The 15,599-nt window shown below is 42.0% G+C and overlaps 1 protein-coding gene across 1 annotated transcript in view; it reads left to right on the top strand.

Annotated features, from left to right (window-relative positions):
• Positions 1–5,603, top strand: part of TRAM1 (translocation associated membrane protein 1) — a 30,298-nt gene extending 24,695 nt beyond the window's left edge. Inside the window, exon 11 of the mRNA XM_081258750.1 lies at positions 4,030–5,603. Coding sequence (XP_081114876.1) covers positions 4,030–4,103 — 74 coding nt within the window. The 3' untranslated portion in view covers positions 4,104–5,603. The remainder of the gene's footprint in view (positions 1–4,029) is intronic.
• The last annotated feature ends 9,996 nt before the right edge of the window (positions 5,604–15,599 follow it).

Genomic DNA, 15,599 nt, shown 5'->3' with positions numbered 1-15,599 from the left:
TTGGTCATGTATATAATCCTCTTTAGATGATGCTTGATTTGGCTTGCTAGTATTTGGTTGAGGATTTTTACATCTGTATCCATAAAGAATATTGATATGTATTTTTTGGTAATGTATTAATTTTCAAATGTAAATCCAGTCTTGCATTCCTGCATAAACCCAAGTTGATGATGACAATATATCACTTTTGCTGGATGGGTTTTTTCAATATTTTGTAAAAATAGGATTTTTTGCATCTGTGTTCATGTAAAATATTGGGCTATAGTTAGCCCTTTTCTGGGGTAATATCCTTGTCAGGTTTTGATACGAGTTATGTTGGCTTTATAAAAGTATTGGGCAGTTGTGTCCTTCTTATAATGCCAACATTATTTCTTATTTAAATGTTTGGAAGGATTCACCAGTGAAGCTATCCAACCTAGACTCTTCTTTATGGGAAGATTTTTAACTGCATGTTCACATTCTTTAGTAGATAATAGGATTATTCAGATTTTCCATTTCTTATTGTTTCTCTTTTGGTAAATTGTGTTTTTCAAGGATTTATCCATTTCATTTAAATTTGCAAAATGTATTGATGTAAAACTATTCATAATATCCACTTATCTTATTAATGCCTGTAGAACAGCAGTGATTCCCATTTTTCATACTTACATTTCATGTAAGTAGTTTATGCCTTTCTCTTTTCTTCTTCCATCAGCCAAGAACCAACATTTGTCTTCTTTTGCTGATTGTCTCAGTTGTGTCATTGATTTCTGTTCTTGTTTCCCTTTCTTTGGGTTTAATTTGCTGTTTTGTTATTTGTGGTTTACCTTGTGGAAATAAATCATTGATTTTTCATCCCTTCTCATGAATTACTTGCAGTTAAGGTCAAACTTCCCTTTCAGCAGTGCTTTACCCTTATTTCACAGGTTTTGATATATCTCTTTCATTATCATTCAGTTTCAAATATTTTATAATTCCAGTTGTGGTTTCTTCTTTGACCCATGGATTATTTATAAGTAAATTGTGTAGTTTACAGACACTGTATTTGGGCATTTTCTAGGTTTTGGGGGGTTTTTTCCTACTGATTTCTAGCTTAATTCCACTGTGGTTAAAGAACGTACTCTGAATGATTTCAATTCTTTGAAATTTGTTGATACTTTCATTATGTCTCATCATGTGTTCAATATTGATGAATGTTCCACTTGGACTTCAGAAGGATGTGTATCGTGTGTTTGTTGAGTATTCTGTTCTGTAGGTAGGTGGCAGGTCCATTTGTGATGTCCAGGTTTGTATCTTTACTGACTTGGTGGAAGGAGTTCTGCTTGTTCAGTCAGTTACTGCAAAAGGTATTGACCCATTTCTCCCGGTAGCTTGTAAGTTTTTGCTTTAAGTATTGTGAAGATATGTTACAGGTATATCAAAATTCAGGGTTGTTATATAAATCCCTGTGGGATTTGTCCTTTTTCATTGTCACATGTCCCTCTTCATCTCTAGCTTGTCTGAATTTACTCCAGTTCACCAACTATCTTGTGGTAAAGTGTTAGCATGCTCTATCTTTTCCTGTGTTTTTCTACTTTAAACCTTTCTTTGTCCTTAAATATACGTTGTGTCTCTTGTAAGCAGCATGTAATTGGATTTTAATTTTTTTCATCCAGTCTGATGAAATAATCTTTGTTTTTTTGACACTTATACTATGATGTGCCTGGGTTTGGTTTTCTTTGCATTTATCCTGCTCACTGTTGTGTAGAGCTTCCTGAATCTTGGCTTGGTTTCTTTTGCCATTTTTGGAAAATCCTTCACCATTATTTCTTCAGATACTGCTTCTGCCCCATTCTTTCTCCTGTCCTTCAGGGATTCCAGTACATGTGTTAAACCCTTTTACCCCGTCCTTTTATATCTTTTCATGCTTTCTGCATTTTCCACCCTTTTTTCTCTGAGTTTCAATCTGAGCATTTTTTTCTAGTTCACTCATCTCTTCTGTTGTGCCTAATCTGCTATTAAATTTATATTTTTAGTTACTGTATTATCCTGTCCTGGGATTAAAGATTTTTGAGTCCTTGGATGAAATTATCTGTCTTTTCATTTATTTTTATTAATCATTGTTCTTTTAATATCCATGTGTGATAACTCCAGATCTGGATCACCTGAGGATCTATTTCTGATTTTTTTTTTCTCTTAGTTTTCAGTCATTTTGTCTTGTTTTCTGGCACACCTGTTTTTTGTTTGTTTGTTTGTTTGTTTGTTTTATGAAATCACTTTTTGTAAAACTTTAATTTCTGAGACATTTAAAAAGTCACACTAGGGGCTTCCCTGGTGGCGCAGTGGTTGAGAGTCCGCCTGCCGATGCAGGGGACACGGGTTCGTGCCCCGGTCCGGGAAGATCCCACATGCCGCGGAGCAGCTGGGGCTGTGAGCCATGGCCACTGAGCCTGCGCGTCTGGAGCCTGTGCTCCGCAACGGGAGAGGCCACAACAGTGAGAGGCCCGCGTACCACAAAAAAAAAAAAAAAAAAAAAAAAAAAAAGTCACACTAAAAGTATCACACTAAAAGTAAAACAAACAAGACTGACAATTTTTAAACAAAGCACTTTGTAAACAAAAATAATTTGCCAGTGCATCGAAACATTATTTTTAAATAAGCAACATTATACCAATTTTTTAAAATTTAAAAAGTCAGTACTGCATGTATCCTCATACTTAAAAAAAAAATTATTGTAAGAATTCTGCCTTTATACACTAAATACTGTGCTAACAATATAGAAAGCCACTTGGGGCTTTCACGCGATGTAATCCTGTGTTGTTGGCACATAAGGCGGTTACTGAGGCCACAGGGAGGCCGACTGGTCTCCAGCAAAGCCAGGCAGAAGCCAATGCCCCTAAGATCAGGTTGAATACTGAATATTTTGTGTAAAAGCATGCAGAGGCTCTGGATGAATTAGTAGAAGCTCTGGATCATTCTGTGTCACTGAAGCTGATGTATTTCCAGTTTGTCCTCATTCCGAGGACATCAACTATTTCTAAGGGCTTTCTTCTCTGGTGGGCCCCAAATTCATATTTTTGTCTCCCTATCATTGTGAGACTTCCCAGTTCTCTCTGTAGCTTTATTCTTTGTTAGGAGTTACTTTCTGCTTGATTTTTCTCAGTCTTGCTTGGTGCGTGCACGTTTAGTAGTTGGCAAATACCTTGGGGGAGAAATGTACTTAGCTGACTTGGTGTTTTTCCCAGTGCCTTCAAATAGCCATTTTTGTATTTGCCTTTTGTGGATATTTTTGGAGGGAGGGTTGGTCTGGCATCAGTTATTCCATCATAGCTTGAAGAAGGCGGTTATAACACTCTTAAACATAAGAGTTATCATACTAAACAGCAATTTTTTAATATGTTGGAAAGAAACATATCCCCAAGAACTTCCCTTGTCTGCTGTCCCGTGTGAAAATGTTCCTTTTTTTCTACCCAAAGTATTGCTCTGCAGACTATTTTATAGTTCTTCTAACTGTTTTTAGAGTTTCTGCCTTCTCTTTTTTTCCTACCTTCAGTAGTAGTTACTTTCCTTTTTTAACTGTTTTTTAGTTGAGATGTAGTTGACATATGTAATTACTTTTTTTTTTTTTTTTTTTTTTTTTTTTTTTTTTGCGGTACGCGGGCTTCTCACTGTTGTGGCCTCTCCCGTTGCGGAGCACAGGCTCCGGACGCGCAGGCTCAGCGGCCATGGCTCACACGCCCAGCCGCTCCGCGGCATGTGGGATCTTCCCAGACCGGGGCACGAACCCGTGTCCCCTGCATCAGCAGGCGGACTCTCAACCACTGCGCCACCAGGGAAGCCCTGTAATTACTTTTAATTTGCTGCTTTCAGTTCATTGCGTTTGACATGTTATCAGGTTTTATGGTTGGTTAAATACTAGTAAAGATTAAGCACTAGTAAGTAAGTTTCACCTAAGGGCATAAGAGTATATATTAGGTTTTAAATTTTCTTTTCTGAGGGTACCTTTATGTGTAAAAGATAATATTATTTGCACTTACTTAGAAAGTAATCCTGATTTTTTTCTCTTTTCAGAAAATGGTGTAAATGGAACAGTAACTTCAAATGGAGCAGACCCTCCCCGTAATAGAAAAGAGAAATCTTCATAATGAATTACAATCTAATTGATTAGTGTCCCCAAAGAAATCTGCTTTTTACTATATCTTTCAGCACTAGAGATTTTTTTCTGTTCTTGAAAATACAGTTTGTGCTCTTTGATTCTTGCCACTATTGTTCCATGCATTTTTTAAAGGGCATTTGAGGGGAGGATGATTACTATGAGTGAAAAAAATACTTCAGCTTAGACTAAGCTACCTGCCTTCAAATAGTTTAGGGACCACCACCATATTTTATTTTATTTTGTTTTTTATCTTTCAGCATTTTTCTAATGATTTGAAGAGAGAACTATTTACAAAAATTCTACATATCAGTGATAGAATTTCTTGCTCTCACCAATTTTTTATATTAGCAAGATGGCCTATTCCAGCAAGGCCATATTTTTTAAGTTATCTTTCAGGGCAAAATGGAAATAATATAAAGTTGGATGTCAAACTTTAATATGTTTTCAGTGTTCTCTAATTTTTAGGAATTTTTGTAGCCTTTACACTTGGGAAAAAAGATTTGTAAATTCACCAAAATACTTGTGTGCTTTATTTTATAGTGGTTGTTAATGTTATTTACATCCCCATTTTTTTAAGGGAGAAAAAACATACTTTTGGTTATGGCGTGTGAAGATTTATTGCCATATATATTGAATCAAAATATATTAACATAAAAGTACTTGTGAAGTAAAATTTTTCTTGTGCATTTTCAACACTTGTAAACTGGAAATCAGAAAATTAAATATTTACTATAAAGAAGAAATTTGACCATAGCCCTTTTTGATATGTTTATTAATAATAACTCTTAATGGGGCTTGTCATAAGTTTGATACGCACAGCAGCTTAGAACAATACTGTTTAACCTGAAAACCCTTTTAAGAAATAATGCCTACTTGATTTATATATATAAGAAGATGTCAATATTTGGAAAACATTTAATGCACTAGCCTCAAATTGAAAATTCAGGTGGATAAATAGTCTTAAAAAAGACAATGCTTTATGTTATAACTGTAGCTTTGGTCCTATCCTTATTTGAGAAACATTTATCTGTATAAAACATATTTTTGGATAAATATATATATATATATTTGTATCTCTATAGAAAGGCTCTAAAAAACATTTGAGTAAAGTATTTGGTTCCCTTTTCTATAATTATCCTTTAAAATCTTTATAGCTCTATTTGGGTTTTTGTCGTCTTTACAGGACATATGTCACTCCTTTCAATGTTCACATTTCGCTCCCCACTTCTCACTTTTGTCACCAGCTAATGTTTGCACCATTTTTAGTATAAAAGTTGCAGACCTGATAGGTCTGCAGTTTAATCAGTTGCCATGCTGCTAGGAAGTCGTGCTTTCTGTTTCCAGCTGTTTACCCACTTCCTGGAAAAAGTAGTAGCTCTCTGTAGCATCATGGAGTTTCAGTGGAACCAAATCTCTGCCATTAAAAACTGGCATTATATTGAACTATACATTGAGAAATCAATCAGAATAAAAATTTTTACTTTCACAAGCTGTATCTTGGATGTTTTCTTTGTTGTTAGCAAATTTTATGCTATTTTTTAGTGTCTAATCTCATTAAAATGTACACATTGAAAGAGTGTACTTCTGATAAACATTTAGAACAGCCTTTCCTAAAAAGTGTGTTCTACCAAAAAAGATGATTCGTTTCATATATTATTCATGAGGGCAACTGTGTGAAAAAGTGGTTTATAACCAAGTTCAGGGGCTATTGAGTTAAACAAACTTAAAGGTGTCTTTTTTACTGCAGGACTAGCCATCCTTTATATGCACAGGTGCTTCCTGAGGCACCTGGAATGACGACAGCGGGGACACAGCATGCAGTGTCTCCACACTCGTTTGAGGAACCTTCTTTCTATGAAATTACATACAGCATATGCTGTGTGTTCTTGTGTTCTACAGCATACGCTGTGGGTTTGGGGGGTGGGGGAAGCCCTTGGTATGTAGTTAAAACTTTACAAAACACACATATACGCAAGTGTACGTGTCACTAGCACGCCCTGGACCCCCTCCTCCGAGGAGAGTCTCCACGGGCCCCCCAGATGCTGCAGAGGCTGCTGTCTCCCGGCCTCTGGTCAGACTGGGAAGCCTGAGGGGAAGCATCATGGTAGGACCATGAGCCAGGACAGCTGTCTCACTGAGTGACCTTGAACTAGTTGCTTTGCCCTTCGGGGGTTTTCCTTCCCTCCATAAAAGGGGGGATATGGCTGTGAGTAGTCCAGGTGGACTATTCTGGAACAAATGTATTAACTACATTCTTCTAAAATTAATCGTACACAGTCCTTAAATTCAGAATTAATCCTGGAGCCAAGCTTGTATAGATGAGGAAATGGAAGAGAAATGTTGTGTTGCGCAGATGTTGGCAATAGCCATGGACACCCTATGTCTCCAAGATGTTGCCAGATGTTTTCAGAGAAATCTGGTTCTGCTGCCTGTCTACACGTGGACACCTATAAGAATGGATTGATACGACCTGTTTGCATTTTTTAAAGAGTGGCCTTAAAAGTAACCCTGGAGGAAATTCAATGGTAATGCTCAAACAGATGTTTTTTTCCCAAAGATCACCCTAGGTGTGATAGGTAATTCAGTTAAGAAGCATCATCTGCTTTAAAACTTCAACACAAGACAGGTTTGGGAGTTGCAGAGTAGACATTGGCGAGTGTTGGAAGAATTAAAGACTAGTAACCTAGGGCCTGAAGAGAGTAAACGGGGTTGGACCGAGTGTGTGTTTTAGAAGCCCTGGGTATACAGACCAACACACTAGGATGAAAGGAGAGGCAAAAGGCAAGTCTACTGTATAGCACAGGGAACTATATTCAATATCCTGCAATAAACCATAATGGAAAGTATATGAAAAAGAATATAGGGACTTCCCTGGCGGTCCAGTGGTTAAGAGTGCATTTCCACTGAAGGGGGTGTGGGTTCGATCCCTTAGTCTGGGAACCAAGATCCCACATGCCGGGTGGTCTGGCCAAAAAATTTTAAAAATTAAAATTAAAAAATCTCTATATATCTATGTATAACTGAATCACTTTGCTGTACACCAGAAACGAACACGACATTGTAAAACTCCAATAATAGGTCCATCTGGTTATTGAGCCCTGTGTAAAGCTGTTAGCCATCTACAGAAGGCAGCATCCGCTATGGCACAGCTCTATCCTGTGAAGACAGCACAGAGCTCAGTATTTACAAAGACAACTAGTTTAAGCATGACTTGCTTTACAAAAAGCTGCACTAGGTATCTGTGTGTCACATGTCAACCAGTTTTATCCAATACCATTCAAAGAAAGGCTAAGCCACTTTGTCTAGCTTAACTATTTTTAAGTTTTTTAAATTATTACTATATTTGCTTAAAGCTGAAATCAAACATTTTGTGTTCTGAAAACAAGCAAATCAGAAAAGAAACTTAAGAGGCTTAGTTAGGTTCCATCACATAACTACTAGTAACCTAACTTTGACTTTGCGTCGGCCAAAGAAAGAAATTTCTTATTTTGAAGATCCAAACTTCAAGTGATAAATAACCTTGTTGATTTCTGCAGCTATTAATAAGTACCTAGTAGTAAGACTAGCAGGCCAGAGTTCAAATCTTGACTCCTCTACCGATAAGCTCTGTGTGAGCTAATTAATGTCTGTACCTCAGTTTCCTGAGATAATGTTAGCACTTACCCCACAAGGTAGTTCTAAGAACGGATTGTGCATAGCTCCACGCCTGATGCTTGTTAAATATTAGTTGTTAGCTCATGAGTTTGTGACAAACAGCACAGGGACTGAGTGGCTCATAGTAAGCATTAAGTAGTTTTAGTTGTTACTACTTTTCCCTGTAAGACCCCATTGATGAGCAAGGTTGATGAGCACTCATGCCCACAGTACAAGGACAGTGCTCCATGGTTGCTGAGCAGGGGGGCCAAAGATGCTGCAAGAGCTCTTCAAGCCACCATCACAGCCATTTAATCACTGGAAGACTGCAGGCATGCTTACCCAGCATGAAATTTCATAAAGCAAACTTCCAAGTCTGTACTGAATCATTTATACTTGTGTGACACAATCATAAAAGCAAATCGTGTGTATAGTTTCTAAAGAACGATTTTTTCTTTAAAGGTATTCCGGCCCTTTGCACAGCAAACATTAGTGTCTTTTTTTTTTTTAATTAAGTAATTTATTTTGGCTGCGCTGGGTCTTAGTTGCAGCATGCGGGATCTTCACTGTGGCATGTTTCATTGTGGCATGCGAACTCTTAGTTGTGGCATGCATACGGGATCTAGTTCCCCGGCCAGGGATTGAACCCAGGCCCCCTGCATTGGGAACGTGGAGTCTTACCCACTGGACCACCAGGGAAGTCCCTAAAGAGTGATTTTTTTTTAAATTAGATACCCATGGTTTATGAAACTATACTTTCATTCAGATGGCTTGTACAACTTCTAGAGAACTATTAGCTGCTTAGGGTTGCCTTACCTTCTAATGGAAAGAATCAAACGCCATCAGGTAAATGAGCATATTTACCTGGGACAGGAAAAGTGTGTATTACAAGACAGTTTATCAAGAAATTTGAACAGATCTCATAAAATGTCCTAGAAATTACAAGTGGACTGGAAGGCCTGGATATGGCAGTGGAGGCAGGTGGGGCAGGGGGTGGGAATATACACCTAAGTGTGGATAATATATGAAACAGACCAAAATCTTAAGACTGAGGTTGTTACTCTGTTGTATATTGGTTGATTGACTTCTGGACTAACAGCTTTTTCCTCCCTCAAATATGAGAAACTATAATAAAACTCCTTATGAGAACAATGAGAGATTAATGTTTCAAAAGTACAACTTTACCAAACTAATTTAGGTTATTAGTGATCTTCTGACCAGTTAGAGTGGTCCTTTTCTATTTCTTGCTGACTTCCTTCACAACAAACAAAAGAGTAAGACACAGGTTATTTGTAACTCAGGGCAGAAGGGAGAAATGTCTATACTGTATTTACGCTAATAAATGAAAAATGAAAGATGAAATGTGGCTTTTAAAAAGTGAATTCAATTCTGTAGGATTAAGATCTAGAAGACTACCAGGAATACATTAGAAGACTGGTGATTTACCTAAATCCTAATACACATAGGAAGCTTGGAAAAGTTCAAAAGAAAATCCTCGAGGCTTGGTTCAACTTTATCTTCAAAAAGAACTTGCATTACTACACAACATCAGTCATTCTCAGTGAATAGAAAGCGCAGTTCAAACCTAGAAGTTATTTCTCTGTTGATATCATGGCATAGTGGGTCAACTCGGTCTCAGTGCAGAAACAATGGTACAGAGGAATGAGAGGGGGATGGGGAAATAGCCATTTAGCAAAAAGAAATCTCTTTCTGAAGAGAGAAATATTCTGCACTGATTGTCATTGACATTTATGGAGCACATCTCTAAATATTGGCCATTATACAGAAAGCAGGCTCATCTCATTTATTCTATGATACAGCATCCTAATTTTGCATGGCCTGTGGGTTTTTTTTTTTTTCAATGAACACTAAAACAATAAAGAATTTGAAAAGCAAAGCCATCTTGCAGAACGTAGCTTCAGGTTTAAGTAATCACGGCTCTCCTTGTTTTACTGTATTTTGATGAGCGCCAACATTCTAATTACAGCCCAGCATCTCTTGTTCAGCCGGCAGTGCCAATCATCCCCATTATGCATTGACATGGAGTAAGTACCCGTTAGGGGCTGCTGCAATCACCACCCTCATTTCCCGCTCACGTTCCATCCACGTCAGTGCTCTAGTCTCCACTGGGAAGAGCAGCTGTACTTGCTGTACTCATTAACCCAGCTGCCCTTGACGTTTGTACCTTTTTTTTTTTTTAACTAATGTCACAAATTCTCTACAAAAGGAAACACTTTCGGCCTGTGATTTTATTTATTTGTTTTTTGCATTGATTATTTCAGCTGTCTCTTTATGCAGGAGCTACACTTCCAACTAAAAGAGTCCTCTTCCATTTCACACACTGGGCTTCAAAATTCCAAATACAAGCCCTACGTATTACTATGATTTGATGTAACAGAATGGCCAATGGGAGGAACTAAGCTGAACGCAGGTCCAGAACTTCACTCACTGATCTGGAAGTCTGGCTTTAAAAGTTTCTTTCTGATATTTCCCATTGCCTAAAAGAACTGAAGTTACCAGTTTTGTAGGGTATTTTATATTCAGTGATTCTCACTGCAGAGATGCTTAGTTTTAATGGGTTCCTATCCTGCTTTGCCTCCCCTTGAGCTCTGCAAATGTCTGCTCTCCATAGTTTCCATTCATTCCACGGCATCTTTATCTTTCCCTGCATGCAGCAGGGTCCCAATGTCTAGCATCTTGCATCTGAAATGAAAGAAATGGGGAAGGGATATGTGCATTTTTACATCCTGGTAGAGCAAAGGACCAGCCTCTCCCACCTCAGTCCCCAAAATACCCTCCCGCAGCCCATTCTTTACCCTCCACAATCTTTTTTTCCATAAGACACAATAATACTGTACTTTATTGATGCTAAATGCACTCTCCCACCCCCATACTTCAGCCTCTCAAATAAGAATGGGTCTTTCAATCAATGGCATGCAATAACTGGCAGCATTTTTTCTTAGTGTACATAAAATAAGGATTTTTTTAATGGTGAATTCTTTGATTGCATAAAGTTCAGTAAAAACTGCTGGCATTTGTTAAAGGCTTACTAAGTTGTAATTATTAAGTGCTCCTCCACTCATTTTTACTCTTCCTAAGAAGCATATGAATAGGTAGGGACCATTCTTAGCCCTGTTTTACAGAAACTGAATCTCAGCGGTATGACGTGACATAAGTGGCAAAGCCAGGCTTTGGACACAGGTGTGTTTGACCTGTTCCTCCACCCACCCCTCCTCCACCCAAGCCTGTCCTTACAAGAGGATCATTAGATCTGATGTTCACTGTTCTTACTTCCAGGGAGTTTTGTGAAGATAAAGTTATTTCTTTCTTTTTTTTTATAAATTTTTATATTATCTTCTTTTTTTTTTTTTTGGCCTGTGTGGGTCGTCATTGCTGCGCACGGGCTTTCTCTAGTTGCGGCGAGCGGGGGCTACTCTTCGTTGCAGTGCGCAGGCCCCTCACTGCGGTGGCTTCTCTTGTTGCAGAGCATGGGCTCTAGGTGCGTGGGCTTCAGTAGTTGTGGCGCGTGGGCTCAGTAGTTGTGGCTCGCGGGCTCTAGAGCGCAGGCTCAGTAGTTGTGGCGCAGGGGCTTAGTTGCTCCGCGGCATGTGGGATCTTCCCGGACCAGGGCTCGAACCCGTGTCCCCTGCATTGGCAGGTGGATTCTTAACCACTGCTCCACCAGGGAAGCCCGATAAAGTTATTTCTAATTGTAGAATACTAATCAGACACAGCATTTTAATTTATTCAGTAAACACTGATAGACTTTTTCTGGATATGACAGGGATACAAAATTTACTAAACACAGTCCCTGCCTTTAAAGGCTCACAGTCTAGTGGAGGAGACAGACATCCCAAACAATAATTACAACAATGGGGAAAGTTCCAGAGTGGGGATAAGTACCAGGCACCTCAAGTACAAGGTGCCTCATGTACAAGGCTGAACTCGAGCTGACTCTGTCTGGGAGCTGAGAGGAGGCTTTCCCGAGGAACGACCTGAAGCTGCGTTTTGAATCAGAAGAACTTGCTTCAGGGCTTGGTGCTCAGGGCCCGACGATGAAGGAAGGGAGTGAATGAATCAATCCATCAGTGAAGGAAGGAATCACCTAAGGCTGGAGAGAAACTGCGCCTGTGAATGGAGACACTGATGGGTAAGGAGCAACCAAGGAAACACAAATCTTTTTTTTTTTTTTTTTTTTTTTTTTTTGCGGTACACGGGCCTCTCACTGTTGTGGCCTCTCCCGTTGCGGAGCACAGGCTCCGGACGCGCAGGCTCAGCGGCCATGGCTCACGGGCCCAGCCGCTCCGTGGCATGTGGGATCCTCTCGGACCGGGGCACGAACCCGTGTCCCCTGCATCGGCAGGTGGACTCCCAACCACTGCGCCACCAGGGAAGCCCGGAAACACAGATCTTTGAGGGAGCCTGAGAGGGAAGGGAAAGAGGTGAAGAGAGGCTAGAAGTCATGGAAACCAAGCAAAAGGGCTTCAAGGGGGAAGTGGTCAGCGGTGTCAAAAGTTGCAAAAGAGAGGGCCTCCCTGGTGGCGCAGTGGTTGAGAGTCCGCCTGCCGATGCAGGGGATACGGGTTCGTGCCCCGGTCTGGGAGGATCCCACGTGCCGCGGAGCGGCTGGGCCCGTGAGCCATGGCCGCTGGGCCTGCGCATCCGGAGCCTGTGCTCCGCGACGGGAGAGGCCACAACAGTGAGAGGCCCGCATACCGCAAAAAGAAAAAAAAAAAAAAAAAAAAAAAGTTGCAAAAGAGAAAATAAAGACTGGAAAGAGTTCCTCCAATGTGTCTCCTAGGAAGTCTTCGGTGTCCTGGTAAGAAGAGCAACAGATGTTACTGTGATAGGGGTGGCGCAGGGGCACAGCTGTGAGCGGTCCCGCTCAGTCTGCCTCGCAGTGGGCCCCTCCCCCAAGCAAGTGACTGATTAGGGAGCAACAGTCAGCGAGCGACCATTAGCAGTGCTGCTCAGCCATTGGCTGGCAACGCAGTGGGCCCCGCCCCTTCCCCTTCCTCTGTATAAAAGGAGCCCGAATGTGGAAGACGCTTTTTCTAGACACTGGTCTGCCATCTTCTCGGTCTGCTAGCGTTCCAATTAAAGTCGTTATTCCTTGCCCCAACAATTCATCTCCTGAGTTATTGGCCTGTCCTGTGGCGAGCAGGGCGGGCTTGGGCTCGGTAACATTACCAAGGATTCCCTCTGCCTCCTTTCCACTGATGGACTGAAGGCCTGGAAGGATCTGGTGGGATCCCACAGCAGGGTAGGTGCTAGACCCCTCCCAGCATGAGGGAAGAGACGCTGTCCACCGCCCAAGCCCAGCCTGCAGAAGATCCACAGGGGGAAAATGCAGGGGAGGGTCGGAGTGCTGGGCCACTGCCCCAGCCCCCTTCACTGGGAGTGGGGTGAGGGCCTTCCCGGGACGGCTCTGCGCACAGGGCTCCAGGGGCAGGGCTGCCACCCCCACTAAGGACCCCAACCGCCAGGACTGATGGGAGTGATGGGACCCCCAACTGCCAGGACCGGGGCGAGGCCTGCAGCCCAGAGACCCGGGGGCCGGGGTGGGCAAACGTTCGAAGATTTCATCGTGGCCCTGGTAAGGCTCCAACTACTAACATAAGTCAGTTCTCGCAACTGCAAGTGACCTACAGCGGATTTTACAAGCTGTAAGTCCTGCCTGAGAGCATCCCCGCCGGCAGGAAGAGAAGGAGCCCACAGAGGGGGGTTGAAGGGACAGTGAGACAAATAAAATGAAGTTGCTTTATGATTCCACCCTGTCAAACCCAGTTCATTGGCTAAAAAGATTACAAGCAAAAATGGGAGAGAAGAAAATCGATTACAGGCAGACCTCGGAGGGATTTCAGGGTTGGGGTCCGGATTACCACAGTAAAGGGAGTATCGCAGTAAAAAGAGTCACATGAAGTTTTCGGTTTCCCAGTGCACATAAAAGTTATGTTTCCACTATACGGTAGCCTACTAAGTGTTCAATAGCATTATGTCTAAAAAAAATGTACATATCTTAGTTAAAAAATACTTTATTGCTAAAAAATGCTAACCATCTACCTGAGCCTTCAGCGAGTCGTAGCAGTAACATCAAAGGTCACTGATCTGGGCTTCCCTGGTGGCGCAGTGGTTGAGAGTCCGCCTGCCGATGCAGGGGACGCGGGTCCGTGCCCCGGTCCGGGAGGATCCCACGTGCCGCGGAGCAGCTGGGCCCGTGAGCCATGGCCGCTGAGCCTGCGCGTCCAGAGCCTGTGCTCCGCAACGGGAGAGGCCACAACAGTGAGAGGTCCGCGTACCGCAAAAAAAAAAAAAAAAAAAAAAAAAGATCTCTGATCTTAGATCACCTAAACAAATATAATAATAAGGAAAAGCTTGAAATATCGCGAGAATTAACAAAGTGCGACAAAGAGACAGGAAGCGAGCAAAGGCTGTTGGGAAAATGGCCCCAACAAGACTTGTTCAACACAGCGTTGCCGCAAACGTTCAAGTCATGAAAACATAGTATCTGCGAAGCACAATAAAGCGAGGTGAGCCTGTACAAGCAGCATGGGTGCTGTGGCCGGGCTGTCGCTAACACAGCAATGAGTGCCCCGGTTCCAAACACTATGCCAAGGCTCGGAATCCACAGGGACCAACCTCACAGGCACGATTCCTGCCCTCACCAAGCTTAAAGTGTGAAGACAAGTAACCATGTACAAAAATAGGACATGCAAGTGCTATAAAGGGGGACCACCGAATGCTTGAGAGAAAGAGAGAGAGAGAGAAGGATGGAGGGGAGAGGAGGAAAGGCCTCTCTGAGAAAACTGTCTGTAAGCTGAGAAGCCCAGGATGAGTACCATTAAGGCCAAGAGTGAGGGAAGCGTTAGTTAGAACAGCCCACCCAGGACAAACGTGCCATTGGGTCGGGAGGCCGGCGCGGCTGTCTCTCCAGGACGCTGGCGCCAGGCCTTGGGCCTCCAGGTCCACCCATTTTCCTTGGCACCAAGGTATCTCCATATCTTTCTGTTCCTGCCATCTCCATGGGAAAGTGTGGCCTGCAGGTTCCAGGGAAGGAGTATACTCATCTATTGTTTTCCCTCTGGTTTTCTCAGCAAGTCTTTCTCCTGTGAAGATGCCAGGGAACGTGAAATACCTTGGGACACTCAGCAACACTGGTAAATCTGATGGGTAAGGTGCCTGCTTACTTTCTAGCACATGTAATTGGTATTATTTGATTATTTCACTCTTCCTGCCCACATTTATTGAGCACTGTTAAACTGGACCTTGCAGGTTAGTAAAAGAACTAAGACAATGTACTAAACAGTTCTATGCAAGTGGGCAGAAGAGCTTGCGTCTCAGCTGGGAGGCCAGGAGACATGGCAACTGGCTTTTAGGGAGAAACATTGCTGATTTCAAATGTTCAAGTTCTGATTGAAGTCAGAACAAAAACTCTATGGAATCAACTTAAGGAGTCTGCTCTCTGGCTGTCTAACAATTAGTTGGAAGGCTCCTACTTTGAAAATAATTCACAGCCCCATTACCTTTTTTCCCCCCATCACCTTTTAAGCCAGGGCCACTCAAACTTCAGTCCAGGGAGTAGTTTCTATTCCATTCTGCAAATTGTTTGTAACCAATCTGCAATGAGATAAGTACAGAAACAGAGTAAAAGCATTTAGAACTTTTATGCCAGTTTGACAGAATAGTTTTTTGTTGTTGTTGTTTTTGCGGTACGCGGGCCTCTCACTGCTGTGGCCTCTCCCGTTGCGGAGCACAGGCTCCGGACGCGCAGGCTCAGCGGCTATGGCTCACGGGCCCAGCCGCTCCGCGGCATGTGGGATCTTCCCGGAACGGGGCACGAACCTGCGTCCCC

The sequence above is a fragment of the Mesoplodon bidens genome, assembly GCF_964165515.1.
Source record: "Mesoplodon bidens genome assembly, chromosome: 16".
NCBI classification, from domain to species: Eukaryota; Metazoa; Chordata; class Mammalia; order Artiodactyla; family Ziphiidae; genus Mesoplodon; species Mesoplodon bidens.
The sequence above is the reverse complement of the archived record's forward strand: the minus strand, read 5'-3'. Positions and strand labels throughout refer to the sequence as shown.